Raw genomic sequence first — 26,981 nt, 5'->3', positions numbered from 1 at the left:
ATTTATTGTATTTACATGGTGAATCAAATGCACGGACTGTACAGAGATGATGAGGGAAGCGCTGCAGAGAAGAGCTCTGACTCAATGAGGCAGACGGGCGCCCTGAAATAAGGCTTTGCCTCTGCAAGCTTCCCTGTTCGCCGCACTGCAGTGCAACAGAGTTTTCTCTCTGATCAACCTGATGAAAACAATGACTAGAACAGCTTGGCGACGCAAACCCTGGAAGCTATACCCTTCACGCCAAGCGGCTTCTAGGAGGAGCCAACTCTTATGACTTTGCAGTGAAGGAACGCTTAATTGGCCTTCTGAAAAAAGACATAAGCGAAAATACGTCCCCGAATCGCTTTCCTCTGCGGCGGTTAATGAACTGGGCTCTGTGGCTGCATAAATGGGCGCAGAGCTGCAGAAATATGCCCCAGCCGCTGAGGTTATAGAAGAGAATGGAACGGAACGAAGAGCGGAACGGGCTGTGAAAGAGGAGAACAACTAGGCGAGGAGGCGGAGGCAAAGGGAAAATAGAAGGAAAGGGGAAAAATGGGGGCGAGGAGGGTACAGGAGGAGGAGAGGCGCCGTTGCGAGAGGGTTACGGAACGCCAACGAGGAAAATGCCGCTGTGGGCACATAGTGCGCTACAACATGGCCTAGTGGGCGAGGTGGAAATATTCTAAATTTGAAATATTTAACTGCGCTAATTTCTATTGCACCCATGGAATTAATCATCTTAATTATGCTAACCTTATCTGCGCTGGGCTTTGCAGGTCTGTGAGCGGCACTTTAAAGAATCAGACATTCGGACTTCTTCTAAGTATGTGGACTCAAAAACGGGCAAAGTCGTCGAGGCAAAATTGAAGATCGCTCGTCTCAGCTCCGACGTCATTCCCAGTGTATTCCCGAACTGTCCCGCGTACCTTCTGCGCCCGCCACTACGTAACGAGAAGCACCGACTGAAAAGAGAATGCATCTTGAAGGCAGCTTCTTTACGAGATGCCATCGCCATGTCACTCCAGACACACGAGGAGGAAGAAGCAAGCAACAAGATTGACACGTTCCAAGTTCTACTGGAGTGCCTTCCTCAAATCAAGCTTTCTGATTTTTGAAATGTTATTTCTCGACCTGCCTGCGTCCTTTTTCTCAATCTTGCTGTTGATGACGTCCCTCGTGTTTTGTCGCCAGTCACGGTCTTAGAGAACCTCACGGTGAAAGTTCATTACCGAAATGTGCAGCTGACTACAATTGATGGCATAGATACCATCCCTCACACAGTACATACATGATATCCGTTGCTTGATAGGTCTGCTGGATGCTGTAGGGTCGTTTCACGGAAAATTGTTGTCTAAGCGTGAAGAAAAAATTGATGGTTTGCTTAAGTTGGCACTTTCCCTGCTTGAAGATGCCTTAAATTGTGAACTGGCAGATGTTGAACAACCCAATGCAGTTAGTTTTTTGAAAGAGCAAGTTTCTCTTCTTCTTGTCAAGCATAGCAGGTCATCCCGGTATTCTGCAGAGTTGCTGGTATTCTCAAGCATTTTATTTACAGTTTCGCCGCATGCTTATAGGTTCCTTCACAGTTTCGGAAACCTTAGATTACCCCATCAACCTACAATACGTCGTATATGTAACTCCTACAGCCCGCAGCTGAACAGCAAGGCACTTCTTTCCTATCGTATGCAAAGAAGCTTGTCGCAGCAATGACGGAGCATGAAAAAATTGTTGTACTCATGATGGACGAAATTCACCTGCAGCCGTATTTTGATTATAAGGGAGGAGTAATTGTTGGTGCGGCTACAAATAGCCCTAGTGCAGCAAAAACAGCCCATGTTTTTATGATGCAAAGCTTGCTTTCGCGTCAGAAGTATGTTGTGCACATACTGCCAGTAGAGCGCATCAACGCACAGCAGCTTCACACTATTCTGCATAGCATCATTACTCAGCTAGAGCATGTTGGGTTGCGTATAATCGCAGTCATAGCTGACAATAACTCAATCGACCGGAAAACAGTGTCACTTTTTGGGGCCCCCTGCAAACTTCAGAGTGTGTATCCACACCCTGCAGACTCTAAACGTCCTCTCTTTTTTCTGATTGATCCTGTACACTTAATAAAATGCGTCAGGAATAACTGGATCAATCAGCGAAATGCTGGAACATGCATGTTCTTTCCTAGCCCCACAGGACCTAATATAAACCCACCTATACTTACAGCTTCATTTAAAACTCTTCGAGAACTTCACTCGAAAGAACAGGGTCAGCTGATTAAATCAGCACCAACACTTTCGTCTAAATCTCTGAACCCATCGAATATTGAGCGACAGAATGTCAAGCTTGCGCTAAGGATTTTGAGCCCGTCTACGGCAGCAGCTCTGCGAGCATGTGGGCCCAGACTTGAGCTAGATCATGTGTCTGGTACTGCCAGTTCCTTGAAACAATAACAAAGTGGTGGAACATTGTAAATGTAAAGACATGCAACAAGGGTACTCGACTTCGTGATGAGCTGCAGTCACCGATTACATCAGCGTCAAGTCCACAGATCCAGTTTCTGTTAAGTATAGTGGAGTGGCTAGATCGTGGCAGTCTCTCAAATTTGACATAGGCATACTTACAAGAGAGACTCGCAGTGCGCTCCGACTCACGACAGACACCTTGGTAAAGGTGACTAGGTATTGCCTAGATGAAATGAACTTCGAGTATGTACTTTTAGGAAAGTTTCAGACTGATTGCTTGGAAGAGAGGTTTGGCAAATACAGCCAACTCTCCGGTGCGCAATACCACATTTCCATAAGACAAGTCTATGAGTCGGAGCCAAAGCTTCGTCTGCAGAACATTCTGGAGCTCCCAGAGTTTGAGGCTGCAACAGATGCGGTGACAGTAAACGATGCAGTACTTGAAGTGTTTGACATTGAGGTAACGGACGACGATTATGCGAAGGCGCCAAATCTCCCAGCAACCACTTACGTTGCTGGCTATTGTGCCCACGCTGCGTTCAAAAAGCTGTCATGCATGACTTGCAAAGAAAATTTAATGCTAGAAGATGAAATTGAAGTAGAAGGTGGGGAGTTAGTCAGGGCCATGACTCGTGGTAGTCTCAAGTTTCCACAGCCTGCCATAGTAAATGCTGTTCTTACTGCTGAGATAGTTCTTGACAAACTGAGAAGCGAACAGCATGCGACACAGTTTCATGCACTACCAGATCGAAAGGAGGCTCTCTTGGCACTCACACATGATGTGTTAAACGACGGCATTGACTTTGATGTGTGTGAGAATGGGCACACTCCACAGTTGGTAATGCACTATGTCCTAAGTGCAGCAGCAAACGCGCTTCTAAATAACCTTTGTAAAAGAAAAAATGATCAACTTATAGTGGAAAAGGCTGCAAAAGAAAACGAGAGAAAATTGAAGACATTGAAGAATTGACTACTCTGTGTGCTTGTGACTGTTTTTGTTAGTTTTTTTTAGTTTCGAAACCAGTTTTTGCGTTGTATTATTATATATTCTGCATATTTTCTTTTGTTTGCTTTCTGTTTACAGCTTTTTTGTTGTTGGCTTCACTTACTGCATTTTATGATTCAGTGCTGTAAGTTTCCTTACCTCCTACTCCTACTGATCGTGTTTCTCATCTGAAAATAAAATACGACTTGTGAAAGTCCTCTGCGTTGTTCATTTTCAATAAAAAAATATTACGAACGTACCTTCACACATGCGCGCTTTGATATAAAGTCAGTAAAAGTCTGCTGAAATGTAACTGCTTATACTTTCAAAGAAACAAGAACAAAAAAAGCATTCGGTTAGGGTGTGGGCAAGCAAAACACGATTTAAAAAAAGTAATTTTCTTTTCGAGAGACATAATCAGCACTTTGAAATGCGCGAAATGCGTCCGAGCGCGGAAGCCGAACCTACTGGGCCGTCGCAGTGCGGTGACGTCTCGCAAACGTGAGAGGCCTTAAAAAGTCTAGGTGGTGTTGCCACAACGCGCCAACACCAACGACGATGAAGAGGTTTGAGCGGCCTCACCGACAGGCTGCCGCGCGCCTTTAGAGCTTTAGATCGCTCTTCAGGTCAGAACTGGTGGCGCCGATATTGCATCAGTTTGTGCCAGAGTTACGCCGCCAGCACTTTCAGCGTGCCAATAAACCTCTCTTCAATATATATAGAGATCGCGAGAAGACGGCATTCATCACTCCGGATCGGCTCTTCGAGTCAAGGTGATGCCACTTGGTCTCTTTTCCGCACCAGCAACGTTTCAGCGAGTGATGGATGCAGTGCTGGCAGGGCTGAAGGGGCAAATTTGTCTGGTATATTTACATGACATCGTAGTCTTCGCCTCAAATTTTTAAGAGCGCCTCAAAAGAGTTCGAACAGTACTAGACGCCATCAAGTTGTCTGGCCTAACCTTCAAACAAGAGAAGTGCCACTTCGTTTATGGAGAGCCCTTGTTTCTAGGCCACATAGTTAGCAAGGAGGGAGTACGCCCAGACCCTCAGAAAACAGGTGCTATTGAACAGTTTCAACCACCGACCGATAAGAAAGCAGTGTGCAGATATCTCGGACTGTGCACATATTACCGTAATTTGTGAAAAACGTTCGAGCATCGCAGAGCCCCTGACCCAAAAGGCAGACGTGCCATTTAAATGGGAAGTGCCGCAAGCAGAAGCCTTCAAACAACTTCAGCGTCGTTTACAGTCCCCACCGATCCTCGCGCATTTTGATCAAAACGCCGATACTCATGTTTATACCGACGCAAACAGCGTGGGCCTAGGCGCCGGCCTAGTTCAAAAAACCGATGGCCTGGAGAAAGTCATCGCATGCGCTAGCCGTTCCTTTTCCAAAGCCGAGGCTAACTATTCGACAACTGAGAAGGAGTGCCTTGCCATCATATGGGCTACGCCCAAAATTCCGCCCTTACCTGTACCGACAACCATTCAAGGTGGTCAGCGCACCACGCGCTGTGCTCGCTTGCCAATTTCAAGGACCCCTCTGGCCACCTCCCTCGATGTAGTCTGTGCCTCCAGGAGTTTGACGTCACCGTCGTTTACAAGTCCTGACGCAAGAACTTTGACGCCGATCCCCTGTAGATGTGCTGCCGCCGGACGACGATGAGGACGCCTTCCTGGGACCCATCAGCCCCAGCTTTTTTTTGCCAAGCAGCAACGATCGTACCCCGACCTAAAACGCCTCTTAGATTAGTTGGAAGGCAAAGCGTCTTCACTCCCCGCCTCATTTAAGCGAGGACTATCTTCCTTTTGTCTACAGAATGTGGTACTCATGAAAAAGAACTTCGCAGTGAACAAAACAGCCTACCTCCTTGTTGTACCTGCCGGGATTGTCAGGGACAAAAGACCCTTCCCACCGGACATGCAGGATTTCTGAACACCACTGAACCCGGCTCAAGGCCCTTTCAGCAGATCGGCAAGGACTTGCTTGGCCCTTTTCCCAAAATCAACGTCTAGAAATAAGTGGATCATCATAGCAACCGACTACCTGACCCGCTACGCCGAGGCGAAAGCCCTACCGAACGGAACCGCAGCAGAAGTCGCCAAATTTTTCGTGGAGTGCATTCTTCTTCGACACGGCGCCCACAATGTGCTCATCACGGACAGAGGAACAGCATTCAAGGCGGAACTAACGCAAGCCATCCTGCGCTACAGCCAAACCAGTCACCGGAGGACAACTGCATACCATCCGCAGAACAACGGACTTACCAAGCGCTTGAACAAAACTGTCGCTTATATGCTCGCCATGTATGTCGAAGCCGAACAGGAAACCTGTGACGTCATCCTGCCTTACGTCGTCTTCGCCTACAACACCGCAGAGCAGGAGACCACCCAGATGAAGCCTTTTAGGCTCGTCCATGGCAGGGAGGCCACGACCACACTTGACGCCTTGTTGCCTAAGGTCACCGAAGATGAGAACTTTGACGTCACCGCCTATATTCAACGCGCAGAAGTACTTCGAAGCCTTGCTCGATTACGGATCAAAGACCAGCAGCGGGCCGACGCCAGACGCTACAACCTACGAAGACGCAATGCGGAATACAAGCCAGGAGACCAAGTCTCCGTTTGGACGCCCATTCGCCGCCGTAGATTGAGTGAAAAACTTTTGCGCCGCTTTTTCAGCCCGTACAAGGTTCTTTGTCGGCTAGGTGAACTAGAATATGAAATCATCCCTGACGCAATGACTGCATCCCAGCGACGCCGCGTACGACCAGAAGTTATTTATGTCGTCTGTCTGAAGCCCTATTATGCGCGCTAAAAGAGGCTGCATTTCTATACTCTGTGTTTATTTTCGCACAATCCGTTTCATTTGTTGCTATTCGCATTATTTGTTTAATGCTTCGGGTCGATGCTTCTTTGAGAGGGGAGTAGTGCCGCGAATCTTTGCAGTCTTTGTTCATTCTTCAAATCTGCCGCCACGCCGCTTTATCGCTTTGTTCGTGATGCAAGACGCGACCAGATTGATTCCGTCCATTGTGAGCGCAAATCAGCCCAAATAAAGAGTTTTGTCTAGACACCATTTTCGCAGCCTTTCTGCTCTCTGGACGGCAGCCACCACTACCTCACAGCATATATATATATATATATATATATATATATATATATATATATATATATTAGCATACAAAGTAAAGTAAATGAGGAAGTTTGTCAAACGGGCCCCTCATTTAATTTACTTTGTATGCTAATATATATATATATATATATATATATATATATATATATATATATATATATATATATATATATTAGCATACAAAGTAAAGTAAATGAGGGGCCCGTTTGACAAACTTATGAAGGGAATATGCCAATGTAGAAGACTGGGATATATATATATATATATATATATATATATATATATATATATATATATATATATATATATATATATATATATATATATATATATATATATATATATATATATATTAGCATACAAAGTAAAGTAAATGAGGGGCCCGTTTGACAAACTTATGAAGGGAATATGCCAATGTGGAAGACTGGGCGAGTTGGTAGGTAGTCATTCTAGAAAAAAACAGCGCACACAGGACAGGGACCAAGGGAAGAACCGACGACACGAGCGCTGCCAACAGTCACCGAAACCAAGGTGGATAGGGGAACGTTATTTTTATTTTTTTTAATGTGTTGTGCTTATCACTGGGATAATCTTACTTGGATAATTAAATCGCTTAAAGAAAATTACTTATAAAGCAGCAGAAAAAACAACCATGCCGCCGGTGGGATCCGAACCCACGACCTCCGAATGTCGCGTCCGGTGCTCTTACCAACTGAGCTACGGCGACGGCTGTCCAATCTGCTGCTCTCGTGGGTATTTATGTTTATTTGGTGTACACGAGCCTTGAGAGTGTTCACCAGCGCCACGGATCGGGTCCCACCGGCGGCATGGTTGTTTTTTGTGCTGCTTTATAAGTAATTTTCTTTAAGCGATTTATTTGTCTAAGTAATATTATCCCACTGATAAGCACAACACATTAAAAAAAATAAAAATAACGTTCCCCTATGCACTTTGGTTTCGGTGACTGTTGGCTCCCTTCGTATATATATATATATATATATATATATATATATATATATATATATATATATATATATATATATATATAGAGAGAGAGAGAGAGAGAGAGAGAAAAATCTGAGAGAGAAATATACATGTCTCCGATAAACGGTTGAAGCACACAGAACAGGTTTAATTAGACGTGCTGGGCGGGCAAGGCAGCAGGGAGCTCGAACCAGGAAGGTGACAAAGACCTCTAGCCCCTCGAATGCCCAACGGATGGCAAATCCCAGCTAAAACAGTTCGGCCGCGGTACGGCGCCACTGGATGGATTAGTACTGTGGCATTACTCCCCCTCTCTGATGAACACCGGCTCGGTGCGAGAAGCAGGAAGACAAAGGACGTCGCATGTGTCTGGCGGCTGGTGTAGACACGCCTGCAGCGCTAGCGGGAGTTGTACGGTCACATCCGTGCGACATGGACGACTTCGGAGGTCGGCCGTCTAGAGGAGCGAACTGTTATTTTGGGGAGAACTTCAGAGTTCTCCTCATTGACTTGGCGGAGTACCTCGTGGGGGCCAAAATATCGGCGCAGAAGCCGTTCGGAGCGCCCACGCATGCGGATTCGGTCGCAAACCCAGACTTCTCCGCCGGGCTGGTAACTAACAGCTCTGCGGCGGAGGTTATAGCGGCGAGCATCGTGGGCTTGCTGGGGCCAGAAGCGCTGTAGAGTGAGTTGGCAGACGGCCTCGGCGTGACGAATGAATTGGGCAGCACCCGTAGCAGGTTAGGTAGTGCTAGTCGAGCAACATTGCGTCCAGCATGGTTGTGGCTTCGCAACCATGCACTAAACGAAATGGAGTGAAGCGCGTCGCTTCGTGTAGAACGGTATTATATCCAAATGTGACGTAAGGGAGTATGGCGTGCCGGTTCCGGTGGTCTGCGTCAACATACATGGAAATCATGTCAGCGATCGTCTTGGTGAAGCGTTCGGTGACTCCGTTCGCTTGAGGCTGGTAAGCGGCTGTTTTGCGGTGACTTGTGCCGCTAAGGCGCATAACCTCCTGCGTAAGGGCCAAGGTGAACGCCGTTCCCCTGTCAGTGACAACGATGGTAAGTGCACCATGACGAAGCGCAATATTTTGAATGAAAAAGTTGGCAATTTAGTCAGCGGTACCACGAGAGAGAGCTTTAGTCTCACAGTATCGGCTGAGGTAGTCGGTGGCGACCACAATGTAGCGGTTACCCAGCGAGGACTCTGGAAATGGGCCGAGTATGTCCATGCCGACTTGGTGGAATTGCAGTTGTGGCGGATCACTGGGCTGCAGTCGTCTGGCCGGCTCAGTCAGCGGCGTCTTGCGACGTTGGCACTCGCGGCAAGTTCTGACGTAAAGGTGGATATCTACAGCAAACCTGGGCCAGTAGTACTTTTGGCGTATCCCCGCCAAAGTGCGGCAAAAACCCAGGTGACCAGAAAACGTTTCATCGTGGCACGCCAGCAATGCTTCGTAGCGAAAGGCCGCAGGTACGGCGAGCAGGTAGACAACTTCCGTCGGGTAGTAGTGTTTCTTATACAGAACGCCATCGCGCAAACAGAATGACGACAGTCCACGTGAGAAGATTCGCGGGGGCGACGCAGCGCTGCTTCAAGATACTCAATGAGAGGCCGTAGTTCACTGTAATCTCTTTGGTGTTGCGTGAGGACGGACGTGTAGATGGCGGCGCGAAAAACAGAATCGCCGTCGGGATCAGCTCGGGGGTCCTCGATAGGAGCACGAGACAGAAAGTCGGCATCACTGTGCTTCCTACCGGACTTATAAACGATGGTGACATCGAACTCTTCAAGGCGAAGGCTCCTGCGTGCAAGCCGTCTCGAGGTATCTTTGAGAGCGAGTTGACGGGCTAGTTGGTATTGCATGGTGTAGGAACAGCGCTAAGAACAGGTCCCTGTTCTTCCATCTTTGAGGTTCGCCAGCCAACACAGTGAATGGTGATCACTGACGAATTTAAAAGGGGTGCCGTATAAATAAGGGCGAAATTTGGTCACTGTTCACACAATTGCCAGGCATTCTTTTCCAGTGGTGGAATAGTTCGCCTCCAAGCATGACAAGGTGCGGCTTGCATATGCGATAACACGTTCGAGACCATCCTGCCGCTCCACAAGGACCGCACCGAGGCTGATGTTGCTGGTCTGTGTGCAGTAGAGTGTCGGTGACTCGTCGAAGTGACCAAGGATGAACGTACTTTGGAGACGAGTACGGATGTCTTCGAAGGTCTGTTGTTGCTCCTGACCCCAAAGAACGGTATGGCATCTTTCGCGAGGTGGATGAGGGGCTCTGCGATCTGGGAGAAGTTATGCACAAACTCCGATAATAGGCGCAGAGACTCAGAAAGCGGCGCACACTTCGCTTATCGATTGCCGCGGGGAAAGCAGCGACGGTGGCTGTCTTATCGGCATCAAGGATAACTCCCTTCGCACTCACCATGTGGCCCAGAAACTTCAACTCCTGGGAAGCGAAGTTACACTGTTCGGGCTTCGAACGCAGCGGAGATGTTGACAACGTCATTCAGGTGCACGACGCAGGACTGCCATTTTAGATCGGCAAGCATGGTGTCCGTCATCCGCTGTAAGGTGGCAGGAGCCGAGCACAGGCCGCAAGGGTTGTAGCGGGTTTGTAGCGGGGACTGTACACAAATTTTGTTACCTACGGATGATACGAATATTTTTTGTGACCCCAGTGACATTTGTATCATCGAGAATCTACTGTAGAATTGAGCCTCTAGTGTAATAAAGGCGGTTTTTTCCAGGTCGCGTTCGTCCACCTCGATTTGCCAATAGCCATTGCGTAAATCTAGCGACGAGAAGTACTTGGGGTGGTGCAGCCGGTCTAGGGAGTCACCAATGTGTGGTAGAGGATAAACGTCTTTTTGGTGACTTTGTTTAGACATCTGTAATCAACACAGAACCTTAGAGGTCTATATTTCTTCGCCACTAGTACAACAGGCCATGCCCACGGGCTCGTCGACGGCTGTATCACGTCGTCCTGGAGCAGTTCTTGAACTTGACGACGAATGGCATCACGTTCCTACAAAAAGGTCCGATAAGGCGGCTGGCATAACTGTCGCTGACCTGCGTCAACTATAATGCGGTTCTTAGTGAGTGGAGTCTGCCCAACCTTGCAGGTCGAGGCAATACAGTCGCGGAATGATTCGATAATGCTCTCCAGGCAGCGCTTCGGGTTAGACGGCAGGTTCGGGGTCACGTCGGTTTTTATGGGAGTGGTTGGTGCCTCCAGTCATGCCGGGATTTCGGACAACGCGTGCTGTCCTGCGAATTCTCTAAGTTCTTCGAAATACGCAATAGCTGTTTGTCAGGCAACCACTGAGGTTCAGAACGAAAACTAGTCACCAAAAGTTCGGTTCGCCTACTGTTCAATTCAATAGTTCCGCGAGCTGCACAGACTTGCCGACCCAGGAGTAGCGAGATGTTGGTTTCAGCGATGCCACGAGTGCTGGGGCTGTTATCGCACTCTATGGTAACACACATGCTGGCTCTTGACGGGATCAATACGTGGTCGTCACAGACGCGTATCTTAGTCCTGCGTGGCTTGGTATCGTCGTCAACAGTCAGTTGGATGGCATATGACACGACTAGCTCATGAAGGTTGATGACGGCACCGTACTCCCGAAGGACATTCAAACCGAGTATCAGGTCTTTAGAGCACTTGGCCAGTATAGCAAGCCAACCAGAGAAAGTAGCACCGCGGATCTGTATTCGTGAACTGCAGACACCAATCGGTGTCACCACATGGCCACCGACGGTGCGGATCTTCAGTCCAGACTAAGTAGCCAGAATCTTTCTGGGGGCCGTAGCTAACCGACTGCTTATTACTGAAAAACCAACGCCGATATCTGCGACTGCGGTCAAGTCGCGGTTGTCGGCGAATACCGGAAATTCGGTGGAAATGAGTCGGTCGCAGCGCGTCGGTGAGGTCATCGGGTCAGGTCATCGTCCGTCGGAGCGTCGCGGCAAATCTGCGGGTGGGGGCTCTTGACTCGATCCAGTAGCGGCGGCCCTACCCCCGGAGGAGGCCGTCTTCAGTTTTCCCGATGTGATGACGTACCTCTAAACTGGCCAGAGGATGACGGGCGGCCGGGCGAAGAGAACCGCCTTGGGGATGGCGACCGGGACTGGCGTTGCTGCGAGGTCGAGGACTGCACTTTATCAGCCATGGACTGCTCGATATCCCGTGGTCGTTCACCGTAGCGCGGTCAAGGTGCGTCAGGTGAAAACCTCCTTAAACCCATTCTGCGGTAGGGGCTGTGGCGGAGGATGTGGCCGGGCTCCCCGCAGTGGTAACAGAGCGGCCGATTGTTTGTCGTACGCCAAACGTGCGCTTTGCTCACGGGGGGCCTGGACTCCTGCGGCACGGAGGATACTGCTGCGAATGGGTACTTCAGAGGTGGCACAAGAGCAACAGGAAAAAGGCTCGCATCGCTGTCCAGGACTTCGTGGTGCGTCGCTGTACGTCATTACGGAGGACGCCGGTTGTAGAGCTGGGGGTGACTGCACAACTCGTGGTATTTCGTCACGGACCACGTCCGTTACGGCACTGCCGCTGGCCTGTGGAGCTTCGAAGTGAAGTGTCGCGCCAGTTCCTCGCGCACAAGGCTTCTTACAAGCTCCCGAAGCTCTTCGGTGGCTAGCGACGTAGGCGTGCAGTGGTGAGCGGCTGCTACACTTGGCGGCAAGAGACCCAACCGATTTCGGAGAATTTAAGAAATTGAGAGACAAATTAAATCTGGATCTATAAAAGCCAAAAACTGCCTACTATGAAACCAAATTTGCTTCAATAGCGTAAAAACCCAAACAAGTTTGGGGCGTGTAAATGGAATGATATCTATTGCCTCGTCTGCCTTTCGAGCTACTGATTGATGGAACTTTCTGCTCTGGTGTAACACTTGCTAATACAGTTAATGAACATTTTCTTAATGCAAGCGCTTGTCATATCACAGCAGGCGCGTGTCGCCCATCACTTATAGAGGTTGATATGAGAACTAGTTGCTGTGAGTCTCTATTTCTGACCCCCGTGTCTGAATAAATCGTAGTTATCTTTAATGCACATAAAGATGTATGTTCACCAGGTGATGACGATATAAGTACGGTGCCAGTAAAAGCCGCTATCAGAAGCATTAGTCCACGTTTAACGCATATATGCTACACAATGCTCCTGACTGGTATCTTCCCTGATAAGATTAAACCAGCTCGAGTTACAGTAATCTACAAGTGAGGTGACAAAAATGATATGAACAACTATCGCCCTATCTCGATATTACCACTGTTTTCTAAAATCGCAGAACGTGTGGCATATAAAATTACAAAACTTCCTAGATAAAAAAAAAACATAATATGCAAAGAACAGTATGAACTACAGGCAGGTAAATACACGCACACTGCTCTACTGGACATAAAAGATCGCCTTCTTTCTAACTTCCAACAAAAGCTTTTCACCATCGAAATATTTCTAGACTTTCGCAAAGCTTTTGATACTAAAACTAGAATACTAGTTTTAATACTAAAACTAGAAAAATATGGAATACGCGGTATTCCACACAAATCGTTGGAAAGCTATATTGCAGGGCGGATGCAGTCTACATGGCTACAGGAGCTTAAATCCGACACAGGTATAATAAAATTCGGTGTAACACAAGGCTCTATCCTCGGCCCTCTACTTTTCATTTTCTATATTAATTGGTTGAGGATTGTTTAACGTCCCAGAGCGACTCAGGCTATGAGAGACGCATTTTCTATATTAATGATATTGTATATATAGACTAAACTTCCAATATGGTCTTCTACGCTGGTGACACCAATGCCTTCTTTTCTGGTCATAACCTTAGCTTGCCTGAATGTCGATCCAATACCTGGCTCAATGAACTGCGGACATGTCTTGATGCTCATAAGCTTGAACTAAACATAAAAAACTAAATATGTGCTTATCCGCGCCAAAAATAAGCCTCTTGATCATGATATCCCACTGTATTTTAATTACACAGAAATGGAGCAGGTGAATTCTCATAAATTTCTAGGAGTTAGTTTCCGCAGTGACTTTGGCTGGACCGATTACGTCAAGAGTCTGCGGATACGAATATCAAGATCAATTGGGTTAATTCAACGACTTCTTAGTCTCTTAGTGTGGGGAACATGTAATAAAACTAGGTCGGCTAGGTTGCTCTCTCTACAAAAGAGAGCCTTGCGTATTTTGGGTAGACATCCTGCTAGTACTAATGGCATGTTTACCTCTTGTAAGGTGTTACAGTTTTTCTATGCTACAAACACTACTTAGCACTCCTAATTAACCAAAAATAAAACAGGACTTTTAATCTTTCTTTCGTTCTTAATCCAATAGAGAAATCACACATAACTTGAGCACAATTTCTTTGATTGGTTCCAGGCCTCGCACTAAATACGGCACCCAGACTACAGATCACCAAATAAGTTTTATGCAACACATATCCAGCATTAATTTCTTGTGCCCTGGAGAGCGTCACCAATCACCAATTGAAGGAGAAAATGGGCCATCTTTTGAACACCCCCGTGTGAAATTTTGCTATGCATGCCTGCCGCATTTCATTGTTATTCCTACTGTTCTGTGCGAATGTGTTTTTGTTTTCTACCCCACTTACTATCGCTCATTGTTGATGACTTCTTTAGTAATATTTTCTACCTGACCAGTGCTTGTGTAATTGCTTATGTTGAATACCTATCTCGCTGTGTTTGATGTACCACTGTTTTCACTGATACGTTACTCCGTACTGCACCGACGTGTAATGCGGGTGTTAGGCGTCGTCAGGAGACATCTTATTTTCCTTTAGCCTCTCCCCGCGGACACAATGTATTGTTGTCCTAAATAAATAAATAAAGAGGAATAAATGGGCCTGGGCAGGGCATATAATGCGAAGGCAAGATAACCACTGGTCCTTAAAGGTAACGAAGTGTATTCCAAGAAAAGGCAAGCGTAGCAGAGTGCGGCAGAAAGTTAGCCGGGTGGATGAGGTTAAGAAGTTTTCGGGGCTACGGTAGGCGCAGCTTGCAAAAGACAGTGTTAATTGGAGAGACATGGGAGAGGCCTTTGCCCTGCAGTGGGCGTAGTCAGGCTGATGATGATAATTATACAAGCTGTGAATGAGCTTAGAAGAATCCAGCACGATTCAACTTCCATTCTAGACCTCTTTTTTTCTGAGTGGCAGCATTGGCGGTAACGTCTCTTGCGACGTTGCCACTGGTATAAAATTATAGTTCCTGGTTCGATATTGGAGTGTTCTGTCGTCGCCGTATTAGGCACTATCTTTTCATTTTCACGACAACTTCAGTACACGTTTTTGGTCTATGATCGGTCCCTTCAGAGCCACCGCCTGCTGTGCGCAGTGGTCTCGGTAAGCGGTCTATAATAACTGCTAAGTGGGGTGCGTCTTCTTGACACTTGTCGTCACCTTCGCTTGAATGTACTCCACTCGTGTTGTCATTTCCTTCCGTCGTCATTGTCTTGTCCGCGCTGTTTTTAGAATGACTACATGCCAACTCGCCCAGGCTTCTTCTTTGGCACCAGTTATAATTCTGAGACAACTCTGAAACGTTGTATGGTTCTGTTTTAGAAAAACTGAAATTCCTATTCCTATGCGTAGCAAAATCTCTTTTTTTTGTTTGAGTATTGTTGCCATTGAGTAGTTAAGACTGCCACAAAAATCACATAGGGAGCGCTTTTGACGACAGTAAACACGTTATTATGAAAAAAATGCGAGCCTTCCGAGGGGTGATATGCGGATATATTGGTTGTTACAGTGAAATCTTGCTTTATACGAATACACTGCGTTCATAAACAACATTACGTCGAAAAACGCGTTTCTTCAGAATTTCTGAGTGTGGGAGAGTAGGAATCGACACGAAAAGTTTATCAAAAGAGCAGATGCCATCATGTTGTGGTTAGAGTACAGAACCTTTATCAATAGTTGAGCCATTCCGCATTAAAAACATTGCGATGAGATTCAACGTCATGTAAGTATATACAACATGTAAGTATATAAAGTAAGTGAAATGTGATGAAAATAAAACTGGGGCAATTAGTCCGGAATCTAGCCTTTTACCTTTGGGTTGTGAGTCACACGCACTATCCTAAGGCCACGCAAGAACGTGCGTGCCGCTTGCTTAAAGCGGGTTTTTGTATCTATGTTATCTTTTTCCAAATATCGAAAAAGTGTCCGTGACTGTATGGATAAGAGGAGCCGGGACCCATGAACCTAACGCATAATACCCTTAAAGGCGAAGTTTAGACGTCCCCCAGATTTTTCGATTGCGACAGGACGCGACCGCGTCACAACGGCGGATATGAAAATACAGGCTAACATGTAGCGACGTTGCGCTTTTCAGATTTGTCCAAGACTCTCCACTGCTGGGATCTGCTGAAGCTTAACGCCTGCTTCAACCCCAGTGGTCTCCTCACAGCGCCAGCCCTGTTTTCAGCCAGACACACCCACAAGCAATGCCGGTAGGTTTCAGTGTAGTGATAAGGAGAAAGCACCTCGAGGATGCTCCAACCTGACGATGCATCGCGTCAGAGTTGTTGCCGCTCCATGGTACGGGAAGTGCGGAGTCATTGCCAGATGCATTTTCGTAACACCATCTGCCGGGCTAGTTGGTTGCGATCCAAATGTATCAGCAGCGCGAACAAAAAACAGGAAGGAGGAGAAGGTAGCACAGAGCGCTGAACTATCAGCGCTCTGTACTGCCTTCTTCTTCCTGTTTTGTGTTCGCCCTGCTGGTACATATGCATTATACAGTGGCGTTACTCAGTGGATATGAGGAGAAGATAAGCGGGCCTCAAACTGTACGCTCGAATAAAAAATAACTCTGTGCTTACGCTGGATGGGCAATTTGCGGACTGTTTGCCCAAAAAGGTTTTAGAAGAACGAGCTAAGAGCACTTCGTCGGCCACCAGACATTAGTGCACTTAGCTGAAGGACCAATTTATTTGTCTGCCGAATTCAAACCAACTTTATTGATTTGCTACAGCCCCCTCTTATGATGCTGTGGAAATAACCTTAGCAGCTCTTCAAGCGCATTGAAAACAAAGAATATCATACTGAATCTACCAGCGTGAACGACAAGGCCTGGGAAGGAGACAAAACAAGCACTCTACTCGCAGCCGAAGCTTATAGGAAGAAAGATTATAAGAGGCCTGTACCCATTTTATAACCTTGAGATCGATGCTGAACGTATACAGTTTTTCAGCAACTTTCGCGTGGCAAACCTTGTCAAAGGCCTTCGAAAAATCTGATGCTATAAGGTCAATTTGTTTTTGGACTTAATGGCTACGGCAAAGCTATGGACAGTTTCGAATAATTGTGTGACCGTTGAAAAGCGACTACGAAACCCAGGCTACTTGTGTAAACAAGACTATGATTTTCAGTGTACAGCAGATAATATGCTGTAACATTTTGCATACAGAAGATTTGATTGATATAGGACGATAATTTTCAACACTTAATCTGTCTCCAAATTTATGTACTCCTCTCAAGATCCAGCCATTCGGTGCCGCACATTAATCCATCGGAAGCGAGAAAATCTTAACCAAAAGAAGTGAAACTTACTAGCAGTATCTCTAAAAATTTGTTAGGAATCATGTCTGGCCCTACGGACTTCTGGCTACCTGAGTTTAAAAGCAGGCGGATGACGATCTCTTTTGATACAAAGGCATTGCTGTCACAGTGCATCTGGCATGGCATTTCTACCGATGCTCAATCAAGTTTCGGTACACATACAGAGGCAAAGAAACGATCGAATTCTTAGCCTGTAAATAGCGTCTGGTTACAGATGTTTATATTTACTGAGATACTCCTTTCTAGATTTATAACCAGACAAGTGTCTCCAAAGTATCTGCGGAGAATTCTGTAAGTATTCAGTTTTGGAAAAAAAGGCTCTTCTAGCATCTTTTCGGAATAAGTGTGGCTTGCAGTGTTGGATTTCTAGGGGGCCTTTCACTTGCGCGCCGTAGTCATCGTTTTAGACGGATTATATTTCAGTTGATCCAAGCTTTCGGTTTCCCTAATCTTTTTTTTCTGTACAACTAATCGAGACAAACATTCTTTCTAGATGGCTGTAAAGTAATATATCTTTTATTTACGTCTCTATCTAGGGGCATATTCTCAAGCGAGAGTTCCAAGTAGTTTAGAATAGACTTGTCTTCGGCGTGAATAAAGTGTTTCGTTTTTTATTTGTTGGACCACGACACTGCTGCAATGCATTTGTGCTCACCAATGACGCCTGTTGACACTAAATGTTACTGCGACAATAATTTTTGTCGGTTTGCGGTGTTGCGGCGACTTGGTGTAATGGATTACGTAAAGCGTGCTCTTGCGGCTACGTTGTAGATTTGGCGCCTTATGGTTCTTGGCGGCGACGTGGAGGTAATCCAGGCACTTTTACTAAAGCGCAAGAAGACAAGCTTGACGCCGTGGCTGAAGCCGTTCAGCGTCTTGAGACGAACAACGTAGGCCTTCGTGAATTTTATTATAAGTAAAGTCTTGTACATCCACATCACCCTCAAGAACGACCTGGAGCAGTTGACTAAAAGAGCTAATGAATGGGAACCCAAAACTGCGGGACTACCTTCCGAACAGGCTGTGTCAAATGCGGACACTGATATCTCTAGAATTCAGGACAAGGAGGACGACCTGGACAATCTCTGAAGGCAGTCGAACGTGCTGGTTTTCGGCATTGATTATAGCGATGCGGCTGAACCTTGACAGGAGTCAGTGCGGTATGTCAATGGATTTTGCACAATGTTACCTCTCGGTTGCCAGAGCTCATCGCCTGGGGCGTCTTTCTAGTGGCAAGAAGCGACCAATTATTGGTAAATTTTCTAATGACAAAGAAGTCGAATCCGTTCTTAGCCTTCGCAACAAATTAAAGAACACCAATTTCAGTATATCCCGAGAATACTCTGAGGCAGTTCGTGGTAAACGCTGTAAGCAGTGGCAGCTTTCGAAGAAAGTAAAAAAGGACAGTGACCGCGTTTGTCCACCGTTTAATAAACTGCATGTGAACAGTCTTGTTTATCTTTGGGACACAACTCGCAGTCGGGCTTCTAAGGAATGACGTTATTCAGGTGATCATGTTGCTTCCGATCGTGCACTGCATCGTTGTCGAGACCGAAGCGTTTAAATAACAGATGTTTCCTTTATACTAACGTCAGGAGCGTTACGGGAAAAAGTGTTGCCCTTTCCTCGCTTGCCGATTCCTCTTCAACGTCGTTATTAGCTTTAACTGAAACGTGGCTGAACGATTCTATCTCGGACGCCAACATCGTTGCATACGAATCATGTTTCAACTTTTTCGATGCGACAGAAAGAATAGAAGCGTAGGTGGAGATCTGGCGTTCTTATAGCGATAAAGAAGAAACTGATAGGGGCACCAATTGTTTCTCTTTTTCTTGAATGTGTACTCACCTCCTTGAAACGTAATACTACATATATTATTGCCGGGGTGTTGTACCGCCCACACTACCTGTGTGATGGGTTTGCTAATGAATATTGTAGCCTAATAACACATGTGTGTACACGTTTTCCAATCTCTGCCCTAATTATATTTGGTGGTTTTAATTTTCAAGTTTCAATTTGTACACTCTCTCTTTCTCAGCAAGTGACAATGTTGCGCATGCTTTTCTGCAGACTTGTCTTGATTTTCACCTAACTCAACTCATTACATAGCCCACGCGATCTACACGTATACACTGCTAACACTCTCTGCTTGATTCTAACCAATAATCCTGATGCTTGTTTCCAAAAACCGCGACATCATTACTGGACGCGTAAGTCATCACATTCTCGAAAGAAAAGCCACCTCGAAGCTGATCAGGTGGTATAACAGAGCTAATTTTGACCACATGAACCTCGAAGTAACCTCTTTTTCTGGGAAGTTCTTAGCTTACTGTTTTTCCCGTTCCGCTGAATAGAACAGGACACTATATAAAACATCCCTAATTAACCTCATTACAAGATTAATACCGGTTATTACAATCAAGTGCAGCAAAAGTGCGCCTTGGTGCAATGAGTGGATACGAAGAACCAATAAACAGAAAAGAAAAAAAAAACGTTATATAGAGAGGCAATTGATAAAAGCCTATGAGAAACGTACAGGAAAAGTGATAAACATAACCAAGGGATCCTTGAAGCTAAGCGTCACCAGTTTTACAGTGATGTACGTCATGCCCTATAAGCTGTCTAATAACCCTCGAAAATTTTGGAGCGTAATAAACCCGTAATGATGTCCTGATTCATTCCCGACAAATTCTAATGGTGATGAGCTGAACGGTGCTCATTCTTCCCAACTTTTTATCAACGCTCCCTCATGTGCTTTCACTCATGAATTTATTACCTCTTCTCCAGTTCTCAATTTATTTCATGATTATGGTATGCCCCCAATTCAGTGAACATAGTATTCTTTATCAAGGTGTATCGTTGGGTAAGTTGGTGAGACATTCTGTAGGAAAACAGCGCAAAAAACACAAGACGTGGATCTTCATGTGCCAGCAAACTTTCTCTTTCATTATCACGCCACGAGCTGAACTATCTTAACACAAACTGACGAGCTTGGTGCCCTTGCCTTGACGCTGTTGTTTTCTCCTTTCCGTGCCTGCACATCAGTCATTTCTTCCAGGTATTTCTTTCGCCCTCGCACTAAATACATTCAGTTGTTAGTCAGCGCTCGAGTCTCTCTTTCGTGTCCTGTGTCTTTCGCGCTGTTTTCCTGCCGAATAGTATTCTTTATTTGCTAATCTTAACAAGTAACGCATCGACTCGACTTTAACAACAAAATACTTAGAAGCATATCCGTAAGTATTTTAAGAGATTTCTTTATGTATTGGGAAAAATTTCATTGCTTTGAATCTCAAAATGTAACCATGTTTCTGCTTTTGCGATGACGTGGGGGTCATAAATAATTTAATAATATTCGAGTTTTTTGTGTTATTAATAATGTTCCGAGCACTAACTTTTGTTAGCCTTAGTTCTTGTTACTTCTTACGTCATGCAGTCTCTCGGGAAATGTGCTGTTGACTGCTGGAGAGCTTTACGCAAACGTTCGTGTGCATGTCCCAAGTATGCACTTCGTCATTGATTATCAGTTTATAATGAACAAGTTTGACCTGGGCACCTTCTAGCTTATTACTTTTTGTCGAGCGCCACAACAGTTTCCTCATTAATTAAAAGACTAGCGCATAAAACTGGGTCACTGACAGAGAAGACAGGACGAGCGCTAATTGATAACAAAAATTGATAGATAAGTTTACTTTCCTGCAACGTCTCGTGAAAACTCGTCGGACGTGCTTACATCTTTGCCTTTTAACTACTTCCATTTCTTGCATGTTGAGCTGTCTTTGGCGAAGTCTGTGAATTCGTTCTAGCTACGGGACGGTAACATCAAGCTCATCTGAAAAAATTTCATATAGGACTTTGTCTTCCAGGTCCTTCTTGGTTTCATTGGGGCCCTACTTAACATCAAACACGATAATACTCTGTCTGTTTCGACCTTCCATATTTGTTATTTTTGTTATTCATATTGAACTGTGCGCTGCAGGTCGTAGAAAGTACTTTGAACACTCTTAGAACTAAAGGAGTGCTGAGGAGTGCCGAGAACTCTCTTTGGGATGGTATTCGCTTGTTCCATATTCCACTCCTTTTTCCAAAATTAAATAACTCTCCCGCCACGAAGAGTCATTCAACACCTACTCATGGAGTACTGTACTACTCGTGCAATAAAGTACAGGCACTCCTCCGCGGGAGTAAAACTACCACATTCAAGCAGCATCCTACCACTCTTTCAGGTAAGTTCCAGGACTCTATTTGCTAGAGTGACTATACTCCTTGATGGAGTATCAGCCCATATCTTTTTTTTCACTACTTCCAAAGGAGTTTCAAATGTTTTCAGAGTATCCTACCATTTTTCTGATTTCGCATACTCTTCAGAGAAAGTAGGTCATGTTTTGCAGGATTCACCCTGTCTACATCTATAAAATAGTGCTGGAAAATGATTCATTGTACTTTCGACAAGCACTGTTCAATGATGAGTGACGTGAAAAAAATGGATATGATCTTTAAGCAAAATAATGTTTGCTCATACAACTGCTTTATGGTCTCAATAGTTTGCTCAGTGCTCAGTTTGTGTTGGGAATCACAATGCTTCAATAAATAGTGGCACACACGTACAAAACTGATAACTTTTATTTGTCAGTCGTTGCGATTGGTGTGGCTGCCCGAAACACATTAGGGAGGCGCTCACTGGGATCAAGCCCCATTAGTGTTCGAAGCAAAAGACAAGTCCGCTTTGCTTTTTGGGTGTACTTGACATTAAATGCACAGAACACTGTCAAAAGCAAAGCGAACCCGTCTACCAAATACACCGCAGTGAGCTTCAAGCGCTCAAAAGGAATTAAGATGCTTGATGATACCACAGCTTGTTTGGCTGAGTGAAGAAGCATTGGGTACACGTGCATTTCTCTAGGCGGCTGCAAATATGAATGGCAATAATGTAAGTCAAGGTTTATTCCAATGCCCTTTTAATTTTTCCTGCATTTAACCCCAAGAAAAGAAAATGAATGCAACTAGAATGCACTGGTTGTTTGTGCCAAGTCCCCATTTATGTGTACTTAAGGCAGCAGCATATTATGATGAAGATCAGACACCTTTCATTGCAGACCTTTATTCAGAGCTAACATTTCATAAAGCTCGATACAATTAGTTTTTCAGCTTTAGTAGTAGTAGCAGTAATAGTGGTTTATTAAAAAAAGTGAAGTAAAAGAATGCTGCCGGCTACAGCAATTGCTATCTAATATGTTAACACCTGAGCTGCAGCTGGCGGAGGTGAAATGGAAGGGGAAAGGACAGCGAGAAGAAGTATTTACGAAATACAAGATGTAATCAAGTTCGCCCACTGGCGCTGTAATGTACATGCTCTGATCGAAAATAAGTGCGCGCGAGCGGCCACTGTGCAAAATATCTTCAGTTTGTCAACTCATTTCTCCAGCAAAATTATCACTGTGCTAGTCCTTTCAAAAGCTATGTCAAAGTAAGAGAAGCACATATTTACTACATGTAAGCTGTAACATGAGCAAGATTACAGTCACTGCTCAAATCACACCTGATGTGCTTGACGGTTCCTTGTCACAGAATACATAGTGCAATTTAAAAAATAGGGTAGCCTTGCATCTGGGAAACTCTTCAGCCAATAACAGTTTATTTCTTCATGGGAAACATGTTGCAATTTCGTTTTCTCAGATACCTCTTACCCAGATTCATGCTCTAAAAATTGTGATATAAAAGTTCTAAATTTTTCATCTTAAAGCTAAGACACCAAATTTCAGTTGCGCGTTTTTTCTTCCTTGTAATGATGCATAAGGCATTACTATACATAGATAACAACGCGGTATTCGCTTATGGCTGCTAAACAATTTGCAATTAAATATCTTCTCTCATCTGCTTCACTTTTAAAAACTGAGCAATGGCAATGGCGTGAAAGGGTAGTATAAGCCAGGTGAGGCAAGAAGAAAACTGCAATGTAATTGCTGCTTTTTCATTCGCTGTGATTCCGGCTCAAGCCGGCTCCTGAGGCAGGCTGGCTTTAGCATTGTAGTGAATTAAATCGATGAAGCAGCGATATCGTAGTTGTTTCGTGCCTTCCATGACCTATACTGAACTTTGACATCATAGCAATCGCTCTTCTATCGAAATTGAAACAGGCAAGGGAAGAAGTCTGATTGTGATTATTCAGCAATCATAGGCGAATACCACGCAGTGGTTTCATGTAAACGAATGCCCGGCACATCGCTACAAAGAACACACACATAAAAAAATTGCTGTTTATACTCGTCTAATTTAATACTACGTCCCACGCAAGATCATAACCTTGAGTAGACTTTTGTAGTGAAGGTGCTTTCACAGTGAAGAAATCTATGAAATGACAGATTAGGCATGGCATGTCTGCTCTTTATATCACACAGCATTTTATGTACGCTTTACTGACATAGTGTGACACTAACATTTGGCATGAACGAGTCAACTGATTACTTTGCACATTATTTGCCAGTCAATACCACTATGCGCCATGCAGATTTGCAAATGTACTGTGTAATCCCCTATGATTGCCACTCGTGCACTGCAAAACTGAGGAAGCTGCCTTGCATTTGCAATGTGCTAATAATACGTAGCACTGATCACATCAGCATATCTGCATCATCCTGTGAGACGGCCAAGAGATAGCTTGCATTAAGGCTGCTTTATGTGATAGAAACCATTGACCAGACGACAAAGATGAAAAGCCTGAAGTTCTCGACCACTGTCCTGTTGCTGGGATGTCTAATAAGAGCTCAGGAAGACTGCTTCAATATGCCAAACACTTCCCATAACATTGCGCTTTTCAATATTACCATCCCCAACCCTAGCTTAATTTCTGTCCACATTCACAAGACACTGCCAGACCATGTGCAGCATGTGATCTGAGCATGAAAAATTCCAAGGGACATTTGTTATCAAATGACTAGGTCCTTATTTAGGATAGAAACTAAAGCACTTATCAGAGCAAACATATAAGGCAGGAAATGTGAACCAGCATGAAAATTCTGCTGCACCAAATCCACGTTAGATTATTATGTCGCTGTTTTAAAACATTAAGTCCTAAAAACTTTAAAATGGTAGATATGTACTAAGCAACAATTCAGGCGCATACCAGCTGAGCAATGATTGGAGCAGAGCTTTCATTTTCTATTCGTGGTACGGCCATCAAAACTGCTGTCGCGTAGTGATCTGCAGCAAACAGAGGAACTTAAACAAAATACGTAGATGGCATGCAAACAGTACAAATCTTGACAAGGCTAAAAGAAAGTCTTAAATGGGTGAGTGATGCAGCCCCAAGGCTGGAAATCACACGGAGCTCCCTGTTCACGGCCAGTATGGCGAGCTCCATTGGCATGCATAATTTGGAAATCTGCCAAAACAAACAGTGAAGAACATGCAGTCAGCCCCTCAAAACAGATGCTTCCATGGCTCATTGCCCCTACTATAAATGTTATCGAAAATATTGTAATCAAGCTGCCCGTGTATGCATAGACTGTATGCATGCAGAAAGAAGCTGCTAGCAATGTTCCATAGCAAAAAAAGGCGAACCTGTTTCTCAGAAACAGCTAAAATGTGTGGAACGGTGCATCCAAAGAAACGAGGCAAAGGCTCTGGAAGCACAGTCCATTCTTCAGATAGTGTAACGCAGTCATAGTCAAGGGTTCGACGAAAGTTCGTCTGGTCAAGCATTATTCACTGTGATAAAACTTGCTTTAAAAAATGCCTTTCATAATATATCTCAGTTCATGAATATCTTTTAAAAAATGCAAGCCATGGAACATCATTTTTTCAGAGTTGTGAAACAGTCAGAAAAAAAATGAAAAGTTTTACCTCACAGTGGAAGACTAAGAATGCGGCAGTGAACACCTGTAGTTTCTTTCTACTTCGACAGCTCTGCAGGCTAACAACTCATTTAGCACGCAAATCCCAGTAAAAAGATTTTATACCAGTAAAATTCAAAGGTAAGGACAATAAATCTGTACTATTACGGTATGCCAGAGGCAAGGATGGCATTAAAGTGGCAACGGATTTTGTACATTTGCTCGGACCTGACAGATTTTAAAATTTATGTTGCAATAGCATGGAGTCACAATGCAGCATGTTATTAAGCGCACTGTGTACACTGAATTAGGCACAATTTTTATGCACAAAGGATGTGCTGGCAGCAATTCCTTCCTAACAATTGAGTTACTGTTTACACTTGAGTCTATGTAGCACTTTTTGTCGCCAATTTTGGTGAGGCGTGGCCCTTACATGAAAGCTAAGATTTTCAATGAAATTTTCCAACTAAATTCCGGGAAGAGTGCTTTATTGTACAATACACTCTGATGCTACATATGGCATCTAATTGCTATTTACCCTCAATGTTGTTCATCTTTAATCCATTTACAAGTGCTCGAACCCGGTTCTTCCCCGTAAATAAAGTTATCTTTGGTTTCGTTTATTGCATTCCAAATGCATATAAATTTGACACTTTTAACAACATCTATGATACTGCTTGCCTTCAATGGCAAGCAATCCATGAGCAAGGAGACTAAAATGATACTTTAGCTGTCCTGTCAGCGTGGCTCTATGGTCGACCATTGCCATGAGCCCAAGAGTACAGGTGCGTCCGAATTCTACGTCATGATGTCATAGAGTTAGATGATAACAGCAACAGGCAGATGTAGTCATCTGGGAGCGGCAGCCCCCCAGAAAGAGTGCAGTGGAAAGTACATATGCATACTGAACACAGTTGGTATCTGCGGATTTTCTTAAAAATATTACTGGCGCTGAAGTTGGGATGAATGGCCTATACACAAGAGTTCCCCTTAGTTGAGTGTTAATGCTATCCTATGTTTTCCTTGCATGGATGATAAATCACATTGCCGAGACCTTTTGAGCGAATTCACGTCATAACGCAATTTCCTTTTGTCAATAACCACAATCTGCCTATCATTTCTTGTCATCCTCTTTAAAAGACATTTGCTGTTTGCCTCCGGCAGTCCATGCACTATTTCAGGCTGCTAGGGAAACTGGCACTTTGAACAGGCGGCCATTTTGAGCATTCTTTTTGCCTCCATACCGACAACATCGAGCATATAGCCTTCACAATGACATCAATGCACTTCACAATGAAGTGCAGTTCACTCATTGAACTGTATTAAATGCCTGGGAAGATGAAGATCACAAACATGATTCATTTCTCTGAACCATACCTTCTTGGAAGGTTTAGGCAAATGAAACTATTGCTATAAAAATGGAAAGCACTGTTGAATGCAACTCAAGATCAGAGTGCAAATCACCTCACAAGAGACTCTCCAACCAATGGTGGTGATCTATTGCTATGATGTTGCTGTCAACCTCCTCAATTGTGTTTGGCGACAGAGCTTGATGCCAAGCTGCACTGCAAGTTGAAGTCCAGCACCCATCAGGAACTTTTTAAAGAAGTGATTATCTGCCGTCTTCGTATAGCACACAGGCACCTCACGCACAATTTCCTACTGACAAAACAAGATCAACCTGTTTGCGAAGAATGCGGAGAAAAAGTTACGAATAACCACATTTTATTGTCTTGTGTGGAACTCAAGAGACTAAGGGAAAGGTACTTCACTCAATTTCAAACCGAATACATTCTTTTCATCCTGCACTGCTTTTAGGCGATGATGCAATTATTGATATATCATGTGTTTTTAGCTTTCTCAAAGAAACCGTTTTTCTCAAGGGACTCTAAAATATTTTACCCACTGGTCTGTTGGTATTTTAGTACACCTGAACCACTTTCTCATACCAGAGAAAAGAGATGAGGTTGTTCAATTTGATTTGCTAGGGGCCTCC

General features: G+C 44.7%; 1 protein-coding gene across 2 annotated transcripts in view; it reads left to right on the top strand.

The window, feature by feature from the left end:
• Positions 1–26,981, top strand: part of LOC144124489 (uncharacterized) — a 1,136,493-nt gene that overhangs the window by 1,042,290 nt on the left and 67,222 nt on the right. For both annotated transcript variants that reach the window (XM_077657186.1, XM_077657185.1), the window contains one exon: positions 15,928–16,045. In XM_077657186.1, the coding sequence (XP_077513312.1) occupies positions 15,928–16,045 (118 nt within the window). The remainder of the gene's footprint in view (positions 1–15,927; positions 16,046–26,981) is intronic.

Source organism: Amblyomma americanum, chromosome 3 (genome assembly GCF_052857255.1).
Source record: "Amblyomma americanum isolate KBUSLIRL-KWMA chromosome 3, ASM5285725v1, whole genome shotgun sequence".
NCBI classification, from domain to species: Eukaryota; Metazoa; Arthropoda; class Arachnida; order Ixodida; family Ixodidae; genus Amblyomma; species Amblyomma americanum.
This window is presented reverse-complemented; position numbering and strand designations above follow the sequence as displayed.